Source organism: Sus scrofa, chromosome 14 (genome assembly GCF_000003025.6).
Source record: "Sus scrofa isolate TJ Tabasco breed Duroc chromosome 14, Sscrofa11.1, whole genome shotgun sequence".
Classification (NCBI taxonomy): Eukaryota; Metazoa; Chordata; class Mammalia; order Artiodactyla; family Suidae; genus Sus; species Sus scrofa.
Genome location: NC_010456.5, coordinates 135,735,487 through 135,751,871, shown reverse-complemented (window position 1 = coordinate 135,751,871; position 16,385 = coordinate 135,735,487). Strand labels below are relative to the sequence as shown.

The window sequence follows — 16,385 nt, the reverse complement described above, 5'->3', positions numbered from 1 at the left end:
AGCTTCACACAGCTGGCTTTGTGCTGGCTTGAGGATTTTTGGTATTGAAAATATATTGTTGGAGTTCCCATTGTGATTCAGCGGGTTAAAAACCCAACTAGTATCCATGAGGGTGTGGGTTCCATCCCTGGCCTCCCTCAGTGGGCTAAGGATCCGGCGTTGCCGCAAGCTGCGGTGTGGGTTGCAGATGCAGCTTGGAGTCTGTATCTCCGATTTGACCCCTAGCCTGGGAGCTTCCATATGCCAGTGGTGTGGCCCTAAAAAGAAAAAAGGAAAATATACTGTTTAGGGGTACCTGTGTAGGTGGGAAAATTATAGACAAAGGCAATGGATCAAGCAGCACAAAATTTAGGCGAGTCGTTAGTTCCGTCTGGGTAGGTAATGCTCCAGGAGGGGCTGAAACAGGAAAGCCAAGGGAAAGTTCTACTTCTTAATCTAGAGGGGTTCATGGCATACTGATACCTTTAAATTATGCATATAATGCATTTCACAACCGAAAAATGAGCTTCAGAGGAGCACAGGTGAGCACGGTGGTGGTCCAGGAGCCCAGCTCTGAGTCCTTCTCCCTCATTTGAGTTACTGTTCTCTGTCTTTTTGTTTTTATATGTTTTTGGTGTGGTGACCTTTTTACAGATAATAGAGTTATAGCTTCTCTTACTTCTGGTGTCTGCCCCCCTTACGGCTGAAGTCAGTATGGGGGCTTGCTGTAGGCTTCCTGATGGGAGGGGCTGGTGCCTGTCCCCTGGTAGGTGGGGCTGATTCTAATCCCTCTGGTGGGTAGGGCTTCATCTCTGGATGGGAATAGAGGCAGCTGTGTGCCTGAGGGGTCTTTAGGCAGCTGTTTGCTGAGCGGTGGGGCTGTGATCCCGCCTGGATTGTTGTTTGCCCTGGGGCTTCTCAGCACTGACGGTAGGGCCAGATTGTCCCCAAATGGCCACCTCCAGAGAAAGGCACACTGCTGAATATTCCCGAGAGCTTTGCCTTCAATGTCCTTCCCTCACAACAAGCCACATTCACCCCTGTTTTCCCAGGATGGCCTCCAAGAACTGCGGTCAGGTTTGACCCAGGTTCCTATGGAGACTTTGCTTTGCCCTGGGACCCAGTACATGTGAAAGTCTGTGTGTGCCTTTTAAGATTGGGGTCTCCGTTTCCCCCAATCCCATGGAGCTCCTGCACACAAGCCCCACTGGCCTTCAATGACAGATGCTCTGGGGGCTCTTTCTCCCAGTGCCGGATCCCCACATGTGAGGGTTTGATGTGGGGCTCAGAACTCTCACTCCTGTAGGTGAGTCCCTGCGAACCAGTTAGTTTCCAGTCTGTGGGGCTTCCCACTGGGGAGGTATGAGGTTGTTTATATCGTGAAATCACCCCTCCTACCTCTTGATGGGGCCTCCTCTTTGTCTTCTGGAGCAGGGTATCTTTTTTAAGGTTTCTGGTCCATTTGGGTGAAGATTGCTCAGCCTTTAGTTGTGAATTTTGTTGTTTTTAGGAGAGAAGTTGAGCTCCAGTCCTTCTATTCCACCATCTTCATCCCATCTCCCCAAGTAAAAAAATCTCAGCTCTGAGTCCAGAGCGGAGCTTACTCGATGGACTTCAGGACTGGGGGACGATTCTCCTGGTTGGTTTGGGTTTACCTCCTGGGACGTGGCTCAGTCCCGCATAGGTGCCTTGGCTGGACCGTGGAGCTGTAGAGCATCCAGCACGAGGCGGCCGTGTTTTAAGAAGGGAGAAGGGATTTTGCTGTTGAAAGGAAACCTGTGATGCCCCTGCCCCTCCCAGTGTCAGGCTCAGGAAGCAGGCTTTGGGTTTCAGGCCAAGAAACAGAAACACCTGGCAGAGACTGCTGCTTTATTCAATTTCTCCTAAGACGGGCGGAGCCCGCAGTGGTGGTGGGGCGGGGGGTGGGGGCATGTAGTTTGTAATTGGGGCTCTGGAGTCCTGCTGTGGTTCAGCAGGTGAAAGACCTGATATTGTTTCTGTGAGGATGCGGGTTTGCTCCCCGGCCTGCTCAGTAAGTTTAGGATCCCGCATTGCCTCAAGCTGTGGTGAAGGTGTCTGAGGCGGCTTGGATCCCATGCTGCGTGGCTGTGGTGCAGGCTCGCAACTGCAGCTCCGATTCAACCCCTGGCCTGGGAACTTGTCACATGGGCAGCTGTAAAAATAAATAAAATAAAATCGGGTTATGAGGAGAGAACCAACAACACAGTCCAGCCTGCATGCAGAGCATGTGGGGAAAATGATGCTGCTGTCTTGCCTTGCAAAGGGCCGCCTGTGGATCCTTCCATGGCTGCTAATGCTGCTTAGAATCCCCCAGAAGCCCTGGTTAATAAGTTGTCAGAAAAGGTTTTCTTTGGATGCATATTTATCTTTTTCCCTGTTCACCAACTTCATCCTACTTTGGGGGAGTTGTTTTAACCCTCTGAAGTCACAAGGGGAACCTCGGATTTGCATAGAATCATTCAGGTAAGAATTGACATCAGACCAGATAGACGATTAATAATAGGAGTTAATTAATAGGTAGGTAGGCAGATACATAGAGAGATAGGTGGGTCTCCATGAGTCTATAAATAATACCCGAATTTAAAGCGTTCCAGAATGGAACTAGCAGACTGGGGCTCTGTCACTGATAATTTGGTGGGTTTTGATTCCTTTAGAGAACTTCTAATAAAAGGAAACAATGGAGAAAGAACAATTTTAAGATTTCTTTGTTTATATTTTATACTTATATGGAACGGACCAGTTTTTTTGCGGGGGAGGGTTGCTTTTTAGGGCCACATCCATGACATATGGAGGCTCCTAGGCGAGGGGTCAAATCAGAGCTACTGCTGCTAGACTGTGCCACACCTGCAGCAACACGGGATCTGAGCTGCATCTGTGACCTACTCCACAGCTCACGGCAATGCCGGATCCCGGACCCGCTGAGCGAGGCCAGTGATTGAATCCATGTCCTCGTGGATACTAGTAGGATTCATTTCTGCTGCACCACAATGGCAACTCTGGTCAGTTTTTGAAATACAGGCTTGGGGAGATTTTTCTGTACAAATCAACGAAGCTAGCTGTGCCATAGGAGGCCGTGTCTCTCTGCAAAGGACAAGGCTTGTAACAACCACCGTTTGGGGGGACTTTGATATTCCAGGCACAGGGACCCAGGGCGGCCCTTTACCTCATTTTTTTGTTTTGTGAGAGAGGACTCTGGACCCCCCCCCCTGCCTCGTTGACTCTCCTGCCTTCCATCCCACAGCCAGGAAGCCCACTGAGGGGACCCTCTGAGTTCCGTCTCTTCCTGCCCCCACCTCCCTCCCAGCCTTGCCACACTGTCCTTCCTGGCTGGGATGCCAGTTCTGGTGACAGAGGGTCTGGAATGAATTGCAGCAAGTGACATTTTAAGAGTGGTCACACTCTAATCAGTGCCAGGTAGTCATGGACTCATTTCCTTTCTGTGGATGAGACATCTGAGAATCTATAGCAAGAATCTTCCAAGAATCTTGACGCATCATCTAGCGGTCCCCAGAATGTCTCCCTGCCCCTGGATGCAGGAGGTTTGCACGCCTCCCAGTGGCAGCCATGCCTGTGTCCCTCTTACAATACCTGGTAAAGGGTCACTGCCTTACTTAAAGTGAATAACTTGAGAAGTGTTACAGTGCATTCTGAAAGGACAAGGAGGAAGACAACAAAACAGGCAGTGAAAAGAAAGCCTCTCTCCCACCGCCAGTTGCTGGTCCTGCATTACCCTCTCCTGAGACACCACGGTTCCCAGCATCTTCTGGGTCCTTCCAGAGAGATTCTGAGCAGATAAGCCTTTACTGAGGAGGCAGGTCTGCCGCACTGTCTGCACATGGCCTTGTTCACTTGATCACATGTCTGGGATATGATTCCAGGTCTACCCAAGAGCATGTGCCCAGTTCTTTTCCACGGCTGCCAAGCGTGGAAGTACCGTCATTTAATAGTTTCCTACTGGTGGGCATAAGGGGGCTTCCAGACCTTTGATATGACAGTGTGGTGACACATTTTAGACCCATTGCTTTCTTAGAGGTGAGCACAGACACCTGGCCAGTTATCTTTGGCCTCTGTGCTTTGCCTTTAGATGGAACCCGCATCAGTGTTTCTGGAATAATAAATGATACTAATGTTTATCAAATGCTTACTATGTATCAGGTAAAACCTGGATCATTATTTTATTAGAGTAGTACCTCGATTTTAATCTTCAGTATTTATATTAGTCATATACATATGTTTATTATATAAAATATAATTATATAAATTATATTAAGTTTATTGCTTATTATTAAAATAGGTATATACAAGTACAATATAATAATAAAATTAAATACATATCTGTTATAGTCTCACCTCAGTTTTATACTTGAGGCCAGAGAGCACACACGTGGTGGGAGGTGGGATTTGAACGCAGGCATCTGGCCCCAGGGTCAGGAAGCTCAGTCACCCACTCATCTGCTGCCCAGAAGGTCTTTTGAGCTGCGATGGGCCACAGCAAGCTCAGTCCCTCGGAGCCGCATGAGGGATGGCTTCGTGTTAGAGGGGCTCCTGAGCGAAGCCCAGGGAAGCCCCGCAGGGACTGGTGATCACGTGCTCCTGCTGGGCGAGCACGTGCACTTCAGCGTCCGTGGCTCCCGCCCTCCCCAGGCTGCTGCCCATCTCCTGGTCTCTGGGAGCGCGTGGCGGGCAGAAGTCAGGACGTTAGATGTGGGCAGGTCAGATGTTTTGAGCACAACTCTCATTTTATTTTTAGTAGAAGCAAAAGCGTTTTCTGGAAGCAGCGAGAAGCAGCAAGGAGGAGCACGTGTGACTGTGTCGGCTCCCCCAGTGGAACAGAAACCTGCTAAAGATCTCCTTGCCGATGGGTCTAGTGCTCCAAGCAGCCGCTGTCAGTCTAGTGGCCTTTCTGAGCCCGCAGAGAGTCACCAGCGAGGCTTCCTGCAACCCAGGATCCCTTTAGCTGGGTTCCTCTGCCCCTTCCAAGATCTGTGCACAGCTCCACAGAAAGACCCTGGTGTTCAGATAGAAAGAGAGTTCCCCGCAGGTAAGGAGGAGGGAGGCGGGGCTGAGAGGCCTCTTCCTTGCTGTTCCCAGGAAGATGGTTGGTGCAGGGTCTTTCCGGGCCCTGGTTCACACAAGCTTCCCTTTTGAAGCTGCCCCCTGTTCCAACTTTGAGCAGAGAGGGAAGCAGGAGCAGCATGTTTAAATGGTGGGCGAGGAGTTCCCATCGTGGCTCAGTGGGTTAAGAATCCAAATAGCATATCCCTGAGGATGTGGGTTTGGTCCCTGGCCTTGCTCTGTGGGTTAAGGCTCTAGCATTGCTGCAAGCTGCAGTGTAGGTCACAGATGTGGCTGTGGCGTAGGCCTCTGCTGTATCTCTGATTCAACCCTGAGCCCAGGAACTTCTATGTGCTGCAGGTCCAGCCCTGAAAAAAAAAAAAAAAAAAAAGGAAAAAAAAAAAACAGTGGGCAGGTTCTGCCTCCCAGTCACCCAGAAGGCAGCACCGCACGAGTCAGGAACTCCCAGCCCTACTGGACACCAGGCCAGCATCCCCTGAGCTTGTGAAAAAGAGGCCACTCCCAGGGCCCTGGCAGGCTGTTGCGCTGAGCTCAGGAAGCTTTGAGATGCTGGTGTGACGGCCGTGAGGGGCCATGGTGCCATGAATCTGGCTGTCGGGGCGATGGCACAGGGGTGCAGGCCCCACACATGCCCAACTCTTGATGAACACGAGTCCTCTGAGGTAGTTCCCCATCTCAGCATCTCACGGAGGAAGGGACCGAGAATTCAGACCGGGCCATCGTTTGTCTAAAGGCCAAATGGCTGACCCCTGTGAGTACTGCATGCCCATTTACACATAAAAGAACACAGAAAGAAAAAAGACCTATGGTGTGTTCTGTCAGAGGAAAATTAAGATTTCCTGTTGCTCTAAAGATGTTCCCAAAGAGCTGGGTGGGGATAAGGACAGAAAGGAAGATAGTAGATTTTAGAGAATGGGCTGTAATAACAGTTAGAATGGTTATGATAATTGAGAAAAATAATTTCTCTCGGAACGAAGTAACTCTCTAGTTCTTTCTTCATTAATACATTAAAGAAGCATTTATTGACTACCCACTGTTTGCCGTCAAAGGGCATTTATTAAACACCTGCTGTGTGCCAGGCACTGTGCTTGGTCCTTCCTGCCCTCTAGGTCTTGATCGAGACAGTGCTGTGATCAGAGACGGGCCATAACTGTGTCTGTGCTGAGCAGTCAGGAACCTAAGGACAGATGCTCCAAGGCGGGGCTGGACAGAGACATCCCCCTCCAGGAAATGATCCTGAGAAAGCACTTGAAAACTGATTAGAGACTTAAAAATCAGGCTGGGTGGTGAAGAGCATTGCAGGCTGAGGGGAAGGCACAGCAAAGCAGAGAATTGATGGAAAGAGCATGCCTCTCAGGTTTGGGGTCCACGGGACCAGAATGCAGGGGTGGGAGGAGGCACGGCGTGAATCTAAGGTCACAGGGGCCAAGGAGGAAGGTCCTTATAAACTCACTAAGTCTAGGAATTCCCATTGTGGTGGCCATGGAAACACATCTGACCAGTATCCATGAGGTTGTGGGTTGAGTCCCTGGCCTCGCTCAGTGGATCCGGGATCTGGCATTGCCGTGACCTGTGGTGTAGATCACAGACATGGCTTGGATCCCGTGTTGCTGTGGCCATGGTGTAGGCTGCAGCTATAGCTCCGATTGGACCCCTAGCCTGGGAACCTCCATATACCATGGTGCAGCCCTAAAACGCAAAAAAAAAAAAAAAAAAAACCCAAAAAACAAAACTAAGTCTAGACTGAAGGCAGGCCAAGTCCTAGAAGGGGACGAGACCTCATTGGATCTACTCTAAAGGCAGCTGGGCAGTGTGGAGGATGGACAGGAGCGGGCCGGGCTGGGGGCTGGGGCCCGGCCAGAGGTGAGTCCAGCCCGGGTCGCTGGGGAGGACTGGCCACGCGAGTGGAGAATTTGAAGATAAAGGGCAGAGCCTGGAGGAGGATGAGTGTACTGGGACCGCCCCTGGGTGGTGGGGACGGATGGAGGAATCGGGCTTCCTGCGTGTGGGGTGAGCTAGCCCAAAGCTTCCCAACAAAGGCGAACAGTATGTGGAAGGTGTGATTAACTTGAGCCGGGGCAGCTGGGGCAGCTGGGGGCAGGCAGGGCTTTGGGCTTGTGAGGCCTAAGGCAGGGATGGGAGGAGCCACAAGGAAATCTCCAGAAAGGACGGGGCCAAAGCTTCGAAGAACAAGGGGGGTGATTCGAGAACCTCTGGGGAGCGTGTTGTTGGTGGAATCAAAACTGGCAGCTGCAGGTGGACATTGACCATGAATGAGCCAGAAGAAGGCTGGTCAGCTTGCAGGTGGCAGAGACCTCTGATGGAGACCGAGTGGAGAGGGAGCAGCCGGTCCAGACCAGGGAGGATCCAGGTGTGAGGGGCGGAGGTTATAACCGGAGGGTCAGATAAGAGTCCCGGGACCATGGACCTGTGGTCAGGCGGGCCTCCCAGCGGCCACCTCTCTGCTCCGGACAGAACGAGGTCCTCCTGGGTACCTGGGCTGGCTGGGGACTCAGACATGGCCCAGCCCTCGAGGAGTCACTGGCTTAGGGGGTTAAAGCATCCTCTTACGGGCACCGTGATGCTGCGGAGTGGGTGGCGCGTGTTCCGTGGTGAAGCAGAGGCAGCAGGATGGAGCCTCAGGAAGGGGAGGGCAGCTTCCTGAAAAATTCGGGCTCCGCCTGGAGGTGAGAGGTCACCAAGTGGAGGAATCACAGGGACTTTGTGGAGCTAGGAGGGCACGTGGCGGGGACGGAGGACGCCCCCACTGAGTTTCAGAACCGGGAGGTCTGCTGAGGCCGTGGCTGGGGGCGGGGAGCGGGGGGACCTCCACCTGGATGGGGGGCCAGGACGGGCATTGTGCTCCAGGCGGAGCTGTTAGTCAGTGAACGCGTATTAACCCCTCTTTCAAAGTCGCTTGAAGGCTGCCCTGCCCAAAGCGCTGTTGAGTCAGCTCATCTCCTGACCTTTCCCACCGAGGAAGGTCAGGATGGGACCAGATGCAGCGCCGAGCGAGATTCCAATTACGAGTGTAAAGCCAGGGGTGGTCCCCGGCAAGTGAAAGGGAGGGATAAATAATTGAACACCATTCCTCTTAGATCATTAGTGGAGCAAACATGAGATAAATTAATACCCGGTCCCCAAACAACCCAACGGTAATAACTGTACGGGACGCACTTAATCCGCAGCGCAGACCAGAGAGAGTTTCTTCGCCTCGTGAGCAAAGGCAGCTTGAACGTCAGTGGCCCAGGGAAGGCCTCCACGGTGGACTTCGCCAGCCGCCAGCTCTGGCTGCCCACTTACGGCCCTCCCTGTGGCCAGGGCAGCCAGGGGTCTGTGATGAGGCGTGAGCTCGTTGGCTTAACGAGGCCCGTTAATAACCCACCGGCGTTTCCATTTTCAAGATTGCCCTCTGTGTCGAATGGTGTTGAGGAGGCGGGAGACACCACTCGGTGTCCTGGAAATGCGATTCTCAATCTTCTCTCCCAGGAGACTACACGTGCTGTGACTTGGTTGTTAAAATAAAGGAGTGCGAGGAGACTGAGGACCCCACCACGCAGGAGCCCACGGCCCCCGAGCCAGCGCCCCCTGGGAGACCCGAGACCTGCCACCTGTCCGAAGAGTGTTCTGAGTACCAGCAGATGCCCACAAGCTCCTTGACCTTGCAGGTAGGGCTTTCCGTGCATCCCAGCTTGATCCCACGGAGGGGAGACCTTTCAACGCAGCCTCACGCCTGCTTCTGAGACCAGAGACCTGCCTCCACTTTCTGGTGGCTGTGTGACTCTGGGCAGGTCCCCGAACCTCTCTGGGCCTCTTTGCCACCATGTGAGTCATGGCAATAACATTCTTTCCGCCACCGGGCTGGAATGGGGATCGCATAGCATCCAGTGGCCTTGATTGGAGCCACCACAGCATTTGAGATCTTTCAGGTGCCCGGACCTTGAGGGGTCACTTCACGGGCATCAGGGCCTTCCATCCCGACGGCCCCCCCGTGAGGCGGGAGTTCTGTAACCCTGTCTTCAGATAAGGACAGTAAGCCTTTGAAAGACTAAGAAAGCCCCAAAGTCATGGGGTCATGAATTCAAGGAGATGGAGTTTCATTTGGTATCTTTTCCTAATTGAAGAAGTCATATGTACACATTTTTTAAAGTTGAAAAAATACACAGGAAGATTAGAAGGGCAAACACATGGAGTTCCCTGTCGTGGCTCGGTGGCTAATGAACCCAACTAGTATGCACGAGGATGCAGGTTCGACCCCTGGCCTCGATCAGTGGGTTAAGGATCCGGTGCTGCTGTGAGCCGCGGTGTAGGGCGAAGACCTGGCTCGGATCTGGCGTGGCTGTGGCTGTGGTGCAGGCCAGCAGCTACAGTTTGAATTCAGCCCCTAGCCTAGGAACCTCCATTTTTTTAGGGTGCCTTCTGGAAGACTTGTGATTGTTGTAAACCGCCCTGCAGCTGTGCAGCAGGCTCCACTGGCTTACCCTGCACCCCCACCCTCACCCCACAGGACCCCAAAGCAGCCTGAGCCTCCAGCCTTGGGGTGGCAGCCTAGGCAGCAGCCATGTCTGGGCCCACAGGGGCTCTCTCTCCAGGCCCTGGTGCCTGGGACCTGGGATTGGCCCCTTGGAGGCCAACCAGCCAAGAGGCTCCATTCCTGGCACAGCGGCCAGGGCTACATCCATGACGGGGATGGAGCTGCGCACCCCCGCCCCTGCTTCTGGGAGCTCTGAGCTCCCCGGCAGCTGGGGGGGATTGGGGCAGAGGACATTCCACTACAGCAGCTCCTTGGAGGACCTGTGCTGAGCACCTGCTGCATGCAGAGCTGGAGCACTGGCTGTGAGGGATGCAGTGTAGGTGAGACACAGCCCATGCCATCTGGGAGCTCACAGCCTAGGGTGACAGTGAACGAGGGTGAATCCCATGTGCAGGGTCTCTCTGTGAAGGGCCACGATGCTGAGGCTGAACGGGAGACCCGCCAGAGTTTACCGGGATAAGCAGAACTTGAGCCAGTTGTGGGGGGAGGGGCATACTCCACGCAGGGTCCAGCCTGAACAGCGGTGTACAGGGCACAGCAGGTTAAGAGGAAGGAAGGCAGGGTGGGAAGAGCACAGGACTGTCGAAGCCAAGGGGTCACCATGTGACCTCCCAAATTACAATGAGCTTCAGTTTTTGCCTCTGTCAAATGGGAATAAATATATCTGCCTTGCAGAATGGAGGCGGGGAGTTTCACAGCGTGGGTACAACCAAAGCCCCGGGTTTGGATGTGTCAGTGGTGGTTCTTCTTCTTCAGTAACCTGGGTGGGTGGTCAGTGCGTGCACGGAGGGGATGCAGTGAGCGGCAAGGCTGCTGGGGACACACGGGAATTCTGAGCTCCCCCACGGAACCACTTCGGACAGCAAAGCTTCGCTGCCAGTGCTGGGTTCCTGGGAGGAGGAGCTGTCTCCGCTGGCTGCAATGACACTTGCTCCTGAAAAGACACATATTTCATGCCAGGTGGACGGTCTGGTTCTGTGCTTTTACAGGCCTCCAGCCCCCAGCAGAAGCAAGTGACTCGTGATGCTGCCACTCCTTTGCCACCCATGCCACTTGGGAATGTGGGGTTCAGGGCATTCAGGTTTTGGTCTGTTGGAGATGGATGACTGGACGGGTGGCAGAGGGAATGGGTGGAGGTGTGCCTTTGTGCTCACAGTTTTGTTTTTTGGGGTTTTTTTTAAATGGCTGCACACATGACATATGGAAGTTCCTCAGCTGGGGATTGAATCCAAGCTGCAGCAACCATGGATCCTTTGACCCACTGCTCTAGGCTGAGGTAAAACCTGCACCTCCGCAGCCACCGCAGATGCTGCAGTCAGATTCCTCTTCTTGCTTTTTTGCCCTTTCACATCTGCATCTGCAGCATAGAGACGTTCTGGGGCCAGGGGTTAAATTGGAGCTGCAGCGGCTGGCCTATGTCACAGCCACGGCCACACCAGATCCAAGACGCATCTGCAGCCTACACCGCAGCTTGCAGCAATGCTGGATCCTTAACCCAATGAGCAAGGCCAGGGATCAAACCCGCATCCTCATGGAGACTATGTTGGGTTCTTAACCCACTGAGCCACGGTGGGAACTCCCCATTTGATGTTGAGAACTATGGTCATGCTGTGGGGACAGTCTTGATGCTGTCCAGGACTGGTCACCAGGACCCGTGTCATCAACGGGTCTGTTACCCTCTTTCCATGAGGTGGCGGGAGAAATTTGGGATGTGCTCACACGCTGTCCTTACGATCAGCTTCTGGACCAAGTTGGAGGGGTGCTGCCTTCTGCATCACTTCTCCTAAAAATAAAATGTGTTCCCTGCTCCTCTCAGGAGGCGCTGGAAGTCCGCAAACCTCAGTTCATTTCTCGCTCGCAAGAACGTCTAAAGAAGCTTGAGCACATGGTACAGCAGAGAAAAGCCCAGCAGAAGGAGAGCCTGGGCCAGAAGCAGAGTCTCCTTCCTGTCCGGGCCAACAAGAAGCAGTTCACCGTCCCCCACCCTCTCAGCGGTAAGTGAGCTGCAGGTGGTGTGGGGATGGAGGGGGCCGTGCTGGGGAGACGGCGGGATCCCGGGGCTGGGACGTACGCCCCACCTGATGGGCCACGTGGTGCCCCTGACACATGCAGAACTCGTGGTCCCTCAAGTACCCAAACCTCAGCGTCAGGCAGCCGGCCCTGGGGGCCCAGGCCCCTTACTACACACGGGCACCGAATTCAGCAGCAATGCTTTGGGACACAACTTCATCATTTTAGCTGGGAAAGCAGCCACACAACCGTAGCAGCCCGAGTAGCCGGTTCAGATTCTTGGCTCCTGACAGATATTTGCAAGAGCTCCCCTTTGCCCTTTAGAGATTGCAAAACAGGTCCCGGGGTGAGGGGCCGACTCCGGCTTGTCTGCATCAACATTTGTCATCTCGAAACCCCTATCCTGCTGTGAGTCAGAGAAGGTATGGTCAGCTTCCCAAGCACTGGGAGGCCGCTGTCGCCCTGACCCCGTGAGGGCGACACTCACGGACTCACTGGGGACAGCATGATCAGGAACCTTCGCTGGGCCAAGCCCCGTGCTGGGAGCCGGGGAGAGCATGGGGAGTGGCGCTGGCCTCGGTCCTTTCTTCGTGGAGCTTATAAACAGACTGTTAAAGCAGCAGAAATAACAAGAAGAGACAAGGGCAGAGATGGGGGCATGGGAGCATACGCTGATGGCCTGCCAACTCAAATCTCAAAATCCGGAGGCCCGGGGAAACCTGTTTTATTCCTTGGGAGAGAGGAATAAGATCCTTCTGCCTAGGAAAATGTTCTAGTCCCCAGGAGGGGAAATCCTGGGTATAATTCTGAATAACATCCTCGGGCGCAGTAACCATATTCAATAAAGCAGAGCTTAGCAGGTATGACCAGCTCCTATGGGGCATGGGGGGCAGAGGGCAGAGGGTGTTGTGATAGGATGCCTCTTAACCCCCTCAGCCCCCCAGAGATCTGTTGGGGGGTCATCAAGACCCCAGCAAGGGCGGACCTGAGTGCATCCTTCTTGTGGGGAAGGATTTAGTGGCTACCTGCTGCTTGGCGCCAGTGCCCACTTTCCAGGATGCTGAGAAAAGGAAATCAACAAAAGGGGTGTGCAGGGCCCGCCCCCACATGAAAACGCGTCTCCTGCTGGTGTTCGAAGCCGGTCGGCCAATCTAGGCTCTCTTTGGATGTGTTCTCTGGCAGCTCTTGAGTCTCCGGCTCCACACGGCAGTCTGGGATCAGGTGCAGACTCTTCTCGTGTAGCTCTGACGGACCAAGTCTTGGCCACACCTGGGGGGGTTTCCTGGGGCCTTCAACGTCCCGGCTTGTCCTGAGGAACCCATGACATGTAGGTTCCTTGGCCTCAACATTTTAAAGATCCTGCTTAATGAAAATGGTCAGATATAGACAAATGTGTTGTCAGCAGGTATAAACCAGTGTCAGGGTGGAGCTCAAGACAGGTGCACACAAAAAAAAGGTGTCCCGGAGGCTTCCTTTTCAGTCCGCTCCTGTCACTTTGTGTAGGAGAAAATGAGGCCCCGTGGACATTTGCGAGCGTGTCGCATATGGCGCCATTCCCCCCCGTCCTGAGGGCCAGCTCCCTTCCAGCTGTGCCATCATCACGAACCCCAATCCCAGCGTCCGGACCCCATCATCTCACCCATCGGAGGAATGCTGCCTCGGTCATCTGTGTTTCCTAGGGCTGCTGCAAAAAATGACCTAGATGAGATTGTAAAGTAGCAGAACCTTATTCTTTCATAGTCCAGAGACTGGAAGCCCAAAAGCCAGGTGTCCCCCGGGCTGAGTCCCCCAGGAGGCCCAGAGGGAGAACAAGTCGTCCTCTGGCCATCCTCCTCCTGGCATCGCTCAGCTGGTAGATGCACCACTCCCGTCCCTGCCTCCCTCTCCCCACAGCCCTGTTCTCTGTGCTTGTGTGTCTGCATTTCCTCTCCTTATAAGGCCACGGGACATTGGATGAGGGGCCACCCTTCTCCAGGAGGGCCTCATTTTAACATGCATGCATCTGCAAAGAGCCTGTTTCCAAATAAAGTCACCGTCACACATCCGGGGAAGGGGCCTTGAACCTGGTGAGCCCTGGTTCTGCCCACTCCATCATCTGCCTGTGATGTTTTGCCACAAACAGATTATCTTTTTACGAGTTCACGTTTCCTTTGAATGCAGATCTTTTTTCTTCCTTTTTTTTTTTTTTCTGTTTAGGGCTGCCCCTGTGGCATATGGAAGTTTCCAGGCTAGGGGAAATCAGAGCTGCAGCTGCTGGCCTATGCCACAGCCATGGTTATGCAGGATCTGAGCCGCATCTGTGACCCAAGCTGCAGCTTGTGGCAAAATGCTGGATCCTTAACCCCCTGAGCAAGGCCAGGGGTTGAACCTGCGTCCTCATGGGTACTCAGTCGGGTTCTTAACCTGCTCAGCCACAGTGGGAGTTTCTGAATGCTGATCTTACAATCAAAGGTGATCAGACACAGTCAATGGTTTTGGGTAACTGAGCCACCTTTTGATTAGTCCCAGTTCCAGGACAGTTCTGACGACTAGAACGTTCTGGGCGCCAGGCTTCGGGGCTCAATTTGATGGCTGCTTTCCTAAGCCCCGTGGTATTTATGGTTGATGGGAGGGTTTCCCTCGTGTGTGTGTGTGTGTGTTCGGCCAGCTCAGTCAGACGACGTCTGAAACCAGAGCCTCGTGTGAGCCCGGGCAGGCGCGGGGCGTGCCGCCGGCCGCGTCGAGCGGGGCCGTCCTGCACATCTTGTCTTCAGCCTGTCTGCTGGCAGGATGGTGAAAGTGAGATGCAGATGCTTTCCTTACATGTGAGATGAGTTAATAAATCAGATGCGCGAACGAGCAGCTCTGGCTACGGTGTCAAGACGTCTGTTAGAAGGAGGAGGAGGTCTCTTGATTGCTTTCCGAGCTGGGCTGGCTGCCTCTGATCCCGGCCCACGCAGCCCAGACCCGAGAGGGTCTGGGGAACCCCTGGCAGCTGGCGAACACCCATTTGGGCAGGGGCTGCCAGCAAAGCTGATGTGGAAGACAGTTCCGGCGGGGGCCAGCAGACCGGCGCTGCTTCCTGTGGGCTCATGAATCCTGAGCAGTCTCTAAGGCCCAGGGCGGTGGCACGTGTGTGTGTGAGTGTTCACAGGCCTCCCTCTGTGGAGCCAGGGCTATTTTCATGACCAACTGGGGCTCAGAGGCCCGGAAGTAGTATGATAATCAAGTCCCGCCTGCAGCCCCAGCCTGTCCTTGCGGGGTAGCTGCAGCTTGAGTTCCCAAAGCGAATAAATCCGTGGCCTTCCTGGCCCGGGAGCCACCTGGGCCCCCTTGGCTGGGCTCCATCCGTGACAAGGAGCCTCTTCATCCAGCTCTCAGCACAGCTTTCCTGAGAAGCCACTCACTGTGCCCCAGGCCCCCGGTGTCATCAACCTTCCCACCAAGCTCCTGAGGAGGGGAAAGGGGCAATGACCTTGGGACTGGCTAAATGCCCTGAAAGGGGGTTGCCATGGAAACCCAGGGCAGCCGTGCTCCCACCAGGGCTGTGGAAAGCTCCTGATGGGGGCAATTTGTAGAGCCTGCGTGGGTGAACTATGGTGCAGGCTGGGGAGGGCGGGGGCTGCCGGGGAGGAGACGGTGGAAGCACTGCAGTGAGAGGTCGCTGGGTGCCCAGTTCAGCCGTGGCTGGACCCTCAAATGGGGGTGGGGAGCAGATCGGGAGACGAGGCACCTCAGGGGAGCCCCAGGGGGCCAGCGGGCACTCTCTATGCTGTTTCCCGGTTTCCCCTTATTCTGTGGTCGAAGCTGAGGCCGGCTCTACATAGCATATCAAGCGCCAGGCAAGACGTGATGCAGGGTGGTAGGGCAGGGCCGTGAGAGGGATGCAGAAAGCGGGGGTGGGGGGAGTGGGTGGTGGTGGCAGAAGGTATCTAAGTGACAGAATCGGTGGAATGTGGTGACCGCCAAGTCCTGGAGAGATGATGAGCCTCACAGAGGCTGGGTCGGGGGAGGCTGGCCTTTACTCTCAGCATCTGAGGTGCTGACTCTAAGCTGTAGGCCCCTCTTTTCTGCCCAAGTCAGGGCTCCACCTGTACACATCCCCAGGGTTACCTTGGCTCAAGTCAGGGCTCCCTCATCATCTACACAGTTTCTGGGGTCCCCTGGGGATGGAGGCTGGTCATATTCAAAAGCCAACCATAACCTGGGAATTTAGGGTGTTCTGGAATCAGTCATTGCTTCTGCCTGATGGGATGCATCTGGCCAGGCTGGGCTGAAGGCAGCTGCTACAGCACCCTCACACAGTAGGAGTTCAGCGCCTGCAGTTAGTGGGCAGCGTAGCACCTGCAGGTGGAGGGCACGGCCGCGGTGGGCAGGGGGGCTTGGGCCGCACATCCTGTGACCCATCTGTGGCTTTATCCCGCAGCGCCCCAAGCCTGGCCCTCACCATCTCCCTCTGGGCAGGGGGCCCAGCTTCCAGGTCTCCCTGGATCCCCAGAGCCTCCAAGCCTGACCTGCCTGCTTGCCTGCTTTCCCAGCTCGTCTCATTGGCTGTCCGTCCTTTCTTACCTTCAGGGACTTTCACCATCAGGGCCCCAAACCACCCGTGAGAAGCCTGGTCTGCCCCTCTTCCTTTCTGCGCCGCAAAGTCCTGCCTGGGCTCCTTAGCCCATCTCAAGTCCAGCCTCTGTCCAAACCTCTTCCTCCCAAGGCTTTTTCCTCTGACTCCTGTAATGCATGACCCACGCCGCGTGGCACCTCTCGCTTCTCAGTTGAGTGCTTTGCT

At 54.4% G+C, this 16,385-nt stretch overlaps 1 protein-coding gene across 1 annotated transcript in view; it reads left to right on the top strand.

The window, feature by feature from the left end:
• The window catches only part of C14H10orf90 (chromosome 14 C10orf90 homolog), a 235,402-nt gene that overhangs the window by 202,148 nt on the left and 16,869 nt on the right, over window positions 1-16,385 (top strand). Inside the window, 3 exon segments of the mRNA XM_013983872.2 lie at window positions 4,751-5,041; window positions 8,566-8,744; window positions 11,427-11,604. Coding sequence (XP_013839326.2) covers window positions 4,751-5,041; window positions 8,566-8,744; window positions 11,427-11,604 — 648 coding nt within the window.